The 10295-nt window shown below is 51.8% G+C and overlaps 1 protein-coding gene across 1 annotated transcript in view; it reads right to left on the bottom strand.

Annotated features, from left to right (window-relative positions):
* Window positions 1-9734: 9734 nt before the first annotated feature.
* The window catches only part of LOC102368372 (leucine carboxyl methyltransferase 1), a 29698-nt gene continuing 29137 nt past the window's right edge, over window positions 9735-10295 (bottom strand). The window contains exon 11 of the mRNA XM_025208280.1: window positions 9735-10221. Within this exon, the coding sequence (XP_025064065.1) occupies window positions 10199-10221 (23 nt within the window). The 3' untranslated portion in view covers window positions 9735-10198. The remainder of the gene's footprint in view (window positions 10222-10295) is intronic.

Here is a 10295-nt window from a genome sequence, read left to right as displayed (position 1 = left end):
AGCCATGTCAGGAAGGAGAAATTTGGTTATTTGACCCCAGCAGTCTTTCCTGCCCAGAGCGGAGGGGCTGGATCCCTTGATCTCACGAGGCCCCGTCCAGCCCTAAACTTCTGCGAATCTGTGAAATCCCAGGCATCCTCCCCAAACAGACAGTGTCGCATCTTCGTGCAGGGAACGGATTCCCTGAGAATCTGCAAAGAAATCAAGTCAGTTGTTTGCAAGACCATTGAATTCAATTCATTTTGACACTAGAACATGTAAAGGAGAAGCAGCCCAGTAAATGACTCCTTAAAAGGGAGGCAAAACTCATTTGGAGCAGCAAGCACTGGTCGAATTCACGTGGCTAGTGCCTGGTGTCACCAGAGGTTTGTCCGGATCATCACCACCTTTACCCTTGAATTCCCTGCATTTTGCATGGGTGTTAGCTAGGTAACATAATGACAACAGCCCTTGGATGCATGTTCCCCTAAGCGGCCCGTATGCTTTCTCAGCCTTCCCGGAGCCTTTTTGGGGGAAATGATGCTAGGTGAAGCAGCAGCCACCTTCACTCTTTTGTTTAAGGAGGCCGTGACCATGCCAGGGATGGATCATCATTAAACAGGTCCTTTCCCCCATGCAATACATCTGGCATTTGGCAGCTAAACTCATTTACAATAAGCTTCTGACTTGTGTAGTAGGGCTGTGTACAAACCACCAGAGTTAGGCAAAGGCGTGGGGCTGGGAACAGGGAAATCTGTTCCCATTAGCAGATATTTATTTTCTCCTTGCTTGTGCTTGCACTGAGCGCGGGGATTTGTGAAATAAACCACAGCAGCAACGGTGTCATTTTGGAAACAAGATATTCAGATAAAACAGAAGAAACAGCCACCCAACGAAGAATCCTTCTTGGGAATTATGGAGCAACGACGTACCATTGCAAAGAGTGACCCTACCCTTTCAGAGGCACCGCCAAGGTGAAAACCTCTCCATCCAAGTAGGCATTTCTAGCCTTTGCATTGAAAATATCCTGGATCCTGTACACCTGCAGGCAGCTCCCCGTGCCTCGCCTCCGGGTTCTGGCGTAGCTCATGAGACCCAGATTCAGCAAAGCCCTTTGGTGCATGCTTACAGCTCAACACAGCTCCAGTCTCATTAAGACTTAAGCACAAGCCTAAGTCCTTTGCTGAATAGTGGAGGATTTGCACAGAGCGCAGTACTGACATGTCTACAGAGATCCATGGGGGACCCTCTTCCAACAGATCCATCTCTCTCAGCTGTGCCGCCTCTCTAGCAGGGGGTCTCTTTTGATCCTTGGGGAGGAGTGCGAGCAGGTTCACCACCCTCCTGGCTTCAGCTGATAGACAGCAGTGACGAGCTGCTGAAATTTTAAAGAAAAGGTGCCTTCCACTGAGCCAGCTGCAGCGTGCCCTCAGAGCAAAAGGCACATCCCTCTACCAGCTGGTAACGCCTCACCCTGGCCAAGGAGGGAGCTGCCAAATGCCATCACGGACAGAGGAACCCATGTCAAAGCTACTACAAAGCATGGCAAGCCAAGCTGGCAGACAGCAGAGCAGCCTCTGGCTTGTGTCCTTGCAAAGGGCTTGGGGCCACCTGGCTGTTAGTTAGGAGGACCTGATCCGGGGCATGATTCATTTCCCTAATATTTGGGACCAACTGCACGGTCAGAGGCAACGAAACAGGCCGGGGAGGTCCAATCGGACAAGGAAGGGCCGACGCAGAGCGGAGACAGGGCACGGATGCAGCAGATGCAGGGATACGGTCCCAGCGCTGCTTTTGCTTTGGTAGCAGGGTTGACATTTGGCACTCCTGCACTTTGTGGTAGAAGCAGCACCAAGGAGGAGCCAAGCCCATTCGAGGGGTTGTCTGTATGGGGCGTTATTGCAGACGAGCCGACGAGCTGCAGTCCGTCCAGGACAGCGCTCCGGGGGAACACAAATTCCAGGCCTTTATCCCAGCTCCGCTGCAGAAATGAATTAAGCCAAACTCAGATCAGGAGCTCTTCCGCAGAGTCAGAAAATCCTCCCTCCCCAGGATATAGGCATGCAAATTGCTGAGAAGTAGAAGGGGACAGGCATTTACCCCATGCCTGCCCGCGCACACGCTCTTTTCCCGGGTAAGTCCAAGCCAGCCTCCAGTGCCTTTGGTCTGCAATGACAACAGATGCATTACTGGGGATAGCGTTAGGTTAGCACAGGGTAAGGGTCTGAATGCAAGCAGTCCCCACAGAGCAGCCAGGTAAAGCCCCACTCTCCCTTTACCCCTGAGTAACTTGTTTGCATGCCCTTGCCTTTATTTGGGAATAATTCTTTAGCTTTGGATCCACCCTGGACCTTAATCCAAATGAGATCCCCTGAATCCTAAGCCAGCCTTGACTAATGCTAAGGTTATACTGACAAGCATGCTCTATATTCCCGGCACATAATCTAAAAGCCCATTTAAACCAGCCTGCTGACAATTCAGCCTAAATACTTATCATATTTTCTTTAACAAGATGCATTTTAAACAGCAATAAAAAAAGAAGGTAAAGGCAACTCACTTGACACCATCTTATCTTTATATACATTTATCTTAGACCAATAATCCAAAGGTTACATAACCATTATTGAATGAGAACTAGCAAAAACATTTGCAATGGGTAGCAGTAAGTCGGATTTATATAGACCCATGAACATCTACAGATCCCATTTCATAATACTTCTGCTTTAAAGTGCCAGCCAGCTGCTCAAAACATGGATGGAAATTTCCAAGAGCGTTTTCTATAGAGATTTGCCATTTCCCTTAGATGATGTGGAGAGAACTGGGCCAGTTCTCTTAAGGAAGTTTAGGTCTATTTGGTTTTTGTGGAGATTCACAGTTTACAGCTAAACAGGGGGAAAAAGTCAGAGAACTGAAGTCCCACGGAGACTTCAGCCCTCAACTGACGAGCGCCCGAACTTGCCAGCCAGCCCCACGCATCGGATATGGGTGCACCGTCCAGGAGCTGCGTAATGCCCAGAGCCCAGCAAGCACTTTCCGAGAAGACACACTTCAAAGCAGTGTCAGTCCCCTGCATCACCGACGCTGGGTGTAAATGCAAAGTACAGCTACAGTTACAAGTTTCTGGCACAGTACTGAGAGATGCTGCGGACATTACTGGCAGCTCCCGTGGTCCCAAGGGAGAAGCAGCTGGCTGGTCCCCATCAGGAATGCAACGGGTGGTTTTAACGAGGCCCTCGAAAGGTCCCGGAGGGCAGCGGGTGCAGACGCCGACAGAAAGGGCCATTCGCATGGGAGCCGGACGTGGGTGCAGGCGGGCAGGGCCCCACTTAAGGGAGAGCCCCGCGCCCAGACCCGTTGGGATGGATTTGTGGCAGGCGAGAGCGATGCACTTTGGCTCTCGCCGTTTCCCATGGCAACAGGACTCAGGCTCCGCATCGCACGAACGCTTCGCAGCCACGGACCCAACGCAGAGGGAAGCGAGCCGGGCTCCGAGCAGCAGCCTCCGAAGCAGGATGCTCCGCCGGGCCCGATCCCGCGTGCTGCCGGCTCCTCCTCGTCAGCTGTGCCCCAAACCCACTGGGGTTGAAACTGCTTTCATGCCACAGCTGGCAGGTTTTCTCCGCAGAAATCCCCTTGTATACAACGCTCTTGACACGTGGCAGCTACTGGGCTGTAGCTACACGCAGGGAGCAAAGGGCCTGGAGGTTTGCACTGTGAACGTCAGGCTTTGATAGGACGTGCATGGGGCTGAGTCAGGCCTCGTTCGGGTTCGGTTTCAATAGGCTGGGTAGGGTCCGCCCCGCAGGTGGAGGACGCCATTTCAGACGCCAGCAGTTATGCGAAAGAAGGCACAAAGAAAGAGCAGGAGCCTATTCCTACTGCCTAAAAAGCGAGGTGCCCCCCGCTCTACTCCAGGTAACGATTTTCCACACCGGGTCTTACGCTCTGGCTCTCCAAAGGTAGTTACTTCCTAGCCAAGAGTCAGAGAAGGGAAAGCACTTCCTAGAGCTGCCTGCTTTAGTCTCATGATCCCATGCAATCGCGAGCGCTGGACTTTATCACATCTGCCTTCCTAATAGCACGCTTAGAGCAGCAGAGATAGCACAAACTCCTTTGATCCTTATGGTAACCCTATAGCAAAACATGACCTACTTTCCAGCTCATTTTCTTCACTACAGCTGGAAACAGGCTGAAAACTCAAGAGCAAGTCTAAGAAGACAGGACTCCTTTTCTCAGCCCGAACCAGCTGTTGCAGCCGTTGGCTGAATCCACTTTCCTTTTTGCTGTTCTTTTACCAGGCTTAAGACAGAAGATGGAGATGGGAGTCCAGTTTGCACAGGCTGCGCTGGACCACGTACAGCTAGCAGGACAACGAACTAGGAGGGCAGCATCTCCACACCCCGCCCCATGCTATTAACTCCTTACGTTGCACATCTCAGTGCCTTATTCAGGACAGTGAATTGCAGAATCAGAGCAGCTGACCAGCAGAAACTTTCCTAACGCCTGCCTGCCTTCACCTCGTAGCGAAGGTGCTTCTGATTAATGTTTCCAAGGGTGGAGAGACCCAGAGCATCATAAAGACACCTGGGGAGCACTTTGGGGCTGGAGAGGGAGCACGAGTTAGAGCACTGGACACCTGCCTCTAGCAAACTGAATGCAAACCCTGCTTGCACCAGCTGTGGGGGGTGATTGCACCCGTCACAGACCCCAAAGGGGCACCCATCCTTGCTCCATCCACCGTGGCTGTCAAGGTGTTAGCTTAACAGTGTGATCTGGTTGCGGGTCATTTGGGTTTCGCCCACATTACAATGATATGAGGTTTGAGACTCACCCACTGTCACCAGGGTCGTGATGCGATGCCATCATGGTGTATGCCTTTATCCACTGCTCCCTAGTCGTCCGTGACACCATTAGAAACAAGTGCGACCCAATGTGCAGCATCACGCAATGACCGGCACTGGAACATGGAGCACACAGGGGTTATTGCTTCCTAGTTGCATGGCAAGAAACAGGCTTATGAAACATGCTGTGCTCACAACTGATCTGTGTAACCACGTGTTTTTCCCCTTCTTCCCCCAGCCTCCTGCCCCACAACACTTTCAAACCGTTTGTTCCACCTACTTGTCGCTTCCCGTCTTAACTCGGGTCATGGACGTTCAGGGCAGATCCCATCGTTCACTGCAAGGCCACAGGGCTCCCATCTCGAGCAAGGCTTCGAGACACCGCTGCTGTAGAAACGGCAATGCTAAAAAATGCAGACAGAGCAAAGTGTGTGGGGATATGGGGGAGAATGATAAAAAGGGAAAGAAAAAAAATGCCCCACAGCTGAGACTGAGCCATTGTTCAAATAACGGAGAAAAAAAATGGCACAAGCCTATAAATAAACTAAGGCAAAAAACAAACCATCAAATACAGCCAGCAGCGGTCAGAGGTTAGCAGAGCACCTGCTCCACGGAGAGAAGCCGTCAGGCTGTCGACACAGTGATTTCAGCAGCTCAGCACGGCTGCCGGGGAGGTCTTCGAGATACCCGATCCTCCGCTCGGGGTCAGACCGGTCACCGTGTTTGGCATCAGGAAGGGATTTTACCCCACACTGATCAGCACAGACTGGTGGGGTTCACCTTCCTCTACAGCGGGGAGCACAGCGCTCTCCCTTGGATCCCTGGGGTGCATTCAAAACTACTTCCTCGCCTCGTAGTGGAAGGATGGTGACAGTGCCCTTGCCCCCGACTTCGCTTCTGGTAAGGTACCAAAAGGCGTTTCTGATCTTTAAGGAGCTTTGCCGGATAGTCGTGCAGGAGGGTGTAGTGGGTTATCAATTTGCACACCAGCCTTTATTTTGCCTGGGGTGAACTTGCCCCACAGGACACAACGCAAGTCTTAAATCATCAAAGACCAAGTACAAACAAGAAAGGGTTAACCAGACCCTGCGGTCTTTTCCCAGACCTGGAGAGAGTACCTTGTCTCGATGCTGCCATCCCTAGCCTCCCGAGCCTGCCCTCTCCTCACCCCGCGGGCTTTTAACTTCCTCTGGGCCAGCTAATCATCCTCAGCAGCTGGCCCAGCCCTCCTAGGCAGGCATGCAGTCTGTCTCACCCCCTGCAGCTGAGCTGTAGCCCCCACAAGACATCCACCCTGCTATAGAGGGCTGGTCCCAAACTTTAAGAGCAGGTTAGACAAGCACTTGCTCAGGAAGGTTTAGACAGGGCTGAGCCTGCCTTGAGCAGGGGGTTGGACTAGATGGGACCTCCAAGGTCCCTTCCAGCCTGACTTTGCTATGACACCAGACACACTGGCCGAGGACTTGCCGCTGGAGGCCCACGCACCACAGTGATAAATGGTATGAAGGAGGAAGCGAAACGCTCCCCATTTGCTATTTCAGGAGGGCACAACCACAGTGCAGCACTGGAAATAAGCTCAGCCAAGTGTTGCTGACCTTGCATTACACTCCCAGCACCTTTTTTCTTAAACCGAGTGACCTGCCTTGAGACAAAACAGAAGAGTTTCTTATGCAAAAATCACCCGCCACAGGTGGGAGGGTCCCTGCGCTGCTTCATGAGCTCGTAACAAGGCAAGAAGAAGAAAAGAACAAATCGAATGATCGACTGAGTCAAGTGACACGAGATTTAACCCTGATGAAGCCCCAAGTTGGCAGACTCTCCTGGCCCAGTTAAAGATTTATTAGTATTTCACGCCTTAGGGACACAGCTGCTGTGGGGAAAAGACTGGGAGGGGAGACTATGTAAAAATAACAGCAGTTAAGGCAGCAGAGGCCACGTGGTGAAGTCTCTAACCTCTCGCTTCTGAAGACTGGGGTTCACATAGTGATCACTGAGGAAAGAAGCTTGCATCCGCCACCAAAATTGCTCATAAATGGACTGTCCACATCATAAAACCACCGCCGCTCCACTGGTACACTAGTGCCTGTCTCCGTGCCAAGAGGAAGCTGGCTTGGATTGGACTAGCAAGGGTGGGTCAGGTCTGGACTGAAGGTGAGCCCACAACTTGAAAAAATCCCAAGAGATGCCACAGGATAAAGCTGAGCCACAGTGGGAAGCTGAAGTGTTACACGCGGCTTTTACCTGGCATAAATCATAGAAGATGAGGGGTGGAAGGGACCTCCAACCCCCTGCTCAACATCAGGACCAGCCCCACATATATCATCCCACCAAGGCTTTGTCTAGCTGGGCCTCAAAACCTCCAAGGAAGGAGACTCCACCACCGCTCTGCGGAGCCTGCTCCAGTGCTTCACCGCCCTCCTGGCGAGAGAGTTCTTCCTAATATCCAACTTAAATCTCCCTTGCTGCAGCTTGAAGTATCAAGCATCAAATTTAAGGAGTACTCACCCAAATAGCCCTTGCCCTCCCACACTTCCTCCTAACTTAACACCACTGCCCCAGTTCCTAGAGACAAGTGGCAGGACAGGGGGAACAAGCAACAGTTTTACTGCAGATCTAAAAACAGAACTTCAATTCAGAGGTAAATGTATTGATCCTTGGCTCCATCTCATCCTAATCCCATGACAGAAACCCTATTGCCAACGTCAGCATCTTGCAAAGGCTGCATTTCAGTAGGCACTTCCTGCTACTCAGCACCTGAGCACGTACAGAAATGAATAGGAGAGCGCGATACGGCCAGAGAACAATGCAACTTTCCATTCCGGAGCCCGTCCGGCAATTAATCTTCATGTTCTGTGTAATTACTGCTTGCATCATTTCCCATTTGAAATATCGACAGGGTGCTTTTGTCAACATCCATTTGTCCTCCTGAGCCCGTCAGAGTCTGAACGCTCGATCTTCTGGCACCTCCTGCCACCTTCACCGCCTACATGAAACGAGACCGCGTTGGTCCCCGATTTTCAGAAATTCACAGCTGTGTCAGCTGCACTGACCTTCCAGGCAGCAGAGCTGGCACCGCACCAGCCAGGAGTGGTATTCCTCTCCTCCCCATCCCTCAGGCCTGCTTTGAAAGCTGTACCCCACCCCTACTCAAGCACAGCATCCAGCTGGTGGATGACTACTAAGAAGCGTTTGAACTTGCTAAATGCTTTCACACTAGCTGGGGACAGTCAGTCTGCCCTGGTAGCTTTCCTCTCTTCAGCCTACACAGAGGTTCATGATTCTTGCTCAAACACAACCAAATAGGGGCTGGAGCTCAGAAGTGAGAAGGAAGATGGGAAAAATGGAGGTGTCCTGCACGCAGACACCTCCCCTGCCCTCAAGACAGATTCCCTCCTGCTCTTCACGGAGGAGTAATGGCCCCTTGCCCGCGGGGACTCAGAAAGCAGAGGGGAGAGCAGGGCAGAGGGCACCTCCTCCAAGACATGCAAGTTACTTACTCCGTTACAAAGCCGTAGAGTTAAGGGGGTCTACGCAGGTCTAGTTCTCACACTTCCTTGCCAAATTTGAGCCTGGACTGAAGTTAAGAGGATGGCAGCGGGGGCAGAAGAATGGCGTTTAAGCAATAAAAGCCTGGAGACAGTCCATGCACAATGGCTGAAGTGACAGCCCCTCCCCACCTCTCTTCCATGGGGGAGAAGACACAGCATCACAGCTGCACCCCCAAGCTGGGCAGTAGGTGAGATGGGAAGAGAGATGCCAGAAAGGGGAGGACAGAGCACACAATGATCTTTGCTTGTGGCCTCAGCCTCGGGAACAGCTGCAAGAGGAAGGAGCTGGGAGGGCGGAAAGATGCAGGTGGATTGTGCCAAGGTTAGCACAAAGGGTCAGCGCTATCGCAGGCACAGCATGCACGTGCCTGGTGGAGGAAGACAGCACACTTAAGCCAAAAGCATGTAAAGGGTACAGGTGCAGGCATACCAGGCAGATTGGTATCTAGGTAGCAAAGGTTGCAAGCTTTCCTGTATGCAGGAGACCTCAGCCTCCAGGCTTAGGGGAGGGGGGATCTAAAATGAGCCTTCTTCAGGACATATTCACTGCGCAGGGCATCAGCTAATTATAGCAGCTTGCCTTGTGATTCAAGAAAATAGCTTGACACAGACACGGCAGCAGAGGAAACTGCAGTCAGCCGTGACTTCGGTGGCACTTTATCGGCCAAGTGAAAAACACAGATGTGGTGAAGTGCAGGGTAGGGGGAAGGGGGCCCAGTTCCCTCTGCTAGTTTTTCATCCCCTCTAGTCATTTCACAAGTGCTACATCTAAAAGCTTCTACCAAGATAGCACTGTTAATCACCCCCCTGCCCCCAGCATACCACACGATGCTACACCAGATAAATGAGCGTAAAACATGAAGATGACTGTGTGTAGGTGCATCCCGCTGCTCAAGACATTTTTGTTGAACAAATCTGGGTCAAAATGAAAGCAGCCAGTGACTAAAAGGTACATGTTCCTTATGAATAAGACATTGGACAAATTGTACGTACTAAACATTTATTGCCCTCTTGTCGAACAATTGCAAAACTGGGCTTCAGGCAGAAGAGCGTTTGAGGGGAGGGTGCTACGAGATCGGCACGAGGACACGGGTGGAAGCAGCGAGAACCAGACAAGGCTTCATTCCTCACCTTAGCCATCCAGGCTGGCTGGCAAGGCAAGGCAAGCCCAGCCCTTCCAAGTTCAACATCCTATTGGATTACAACCAATTCTCCTGCACATTGAGCAAGAGTCAGGGGTTGGGGGGAGGAACCGAGCTTAGGGTCGGCCACTGAGCTCGAGCGAGTCTGAGGAACGCCAAGAAGCCAATGCGCCAAAAAGAAAAATAAATACATCGGGACGGAAAGAAAACCCCAGCCTCCACGATCAGCTGCAAGCAGTGCAACAAAATACCCTTTAATGCAGGCCACAGGCACGACGTATCCCGTCTGCCCTTCACAAATGCATTTCACACACATGCCGAGGGACAAGAGGGGAGGAACAACACAACTGCTCTCTCAAAGGGCGCGGGGGTTTTAAACAGGACATGGGAAACCCCTCCCACCCCCACCAAAAGCAGTCCAATGCCACGTCCCTGAGAAGAGACGAATCTTGCATCAGAACAAAACCGCTCGCAAAGGACAACAGAGATTTATTAAAACAACGACAAGCCAACAAGAAAGGGTCAGCATCAGCAGCACCGCACTGGTCACTCTCTTTCCACTGGCACTGGGTGGAGGGTGGGCAGGCGGGAGCTTGCACGTGCACAGTCCCATCACTTGTGGGAGCTCGACTCCAGCAGCAGGCGGCAGCTTCGACGTGGGGCCTGGGGTTCCCTCGAAGCGAGTACATTAAAACGTGATGGTTTCAAGACCTGGGTGAAAAGAAAGCGAAAGAGAGAGTGTACCCCTGCCAAATGCACTCTGCTTTCAGAACAGGAGCACAAGG

The sequence above is a fragment of the Alligator sinensis genome, unplaced genomic scaffold (assembly GCF_000455745.1).
Source record: "Alligator sinensis unplaced genomic scaffold, ASM45574v1 scaffold1164_1, whole genome shotgun sequence".
Classification (NCBI taxonomy): Eukaryota; Metazoa; Chordata; order Crocodylia; family Alligatoridae; genus Alligator; species Alligator sinensis.
The sequence above is the reverse complement of the archived record's forward strand: the minus strand, read 5'-3'. Positions and strand labels throughout refer to the sequence as shown.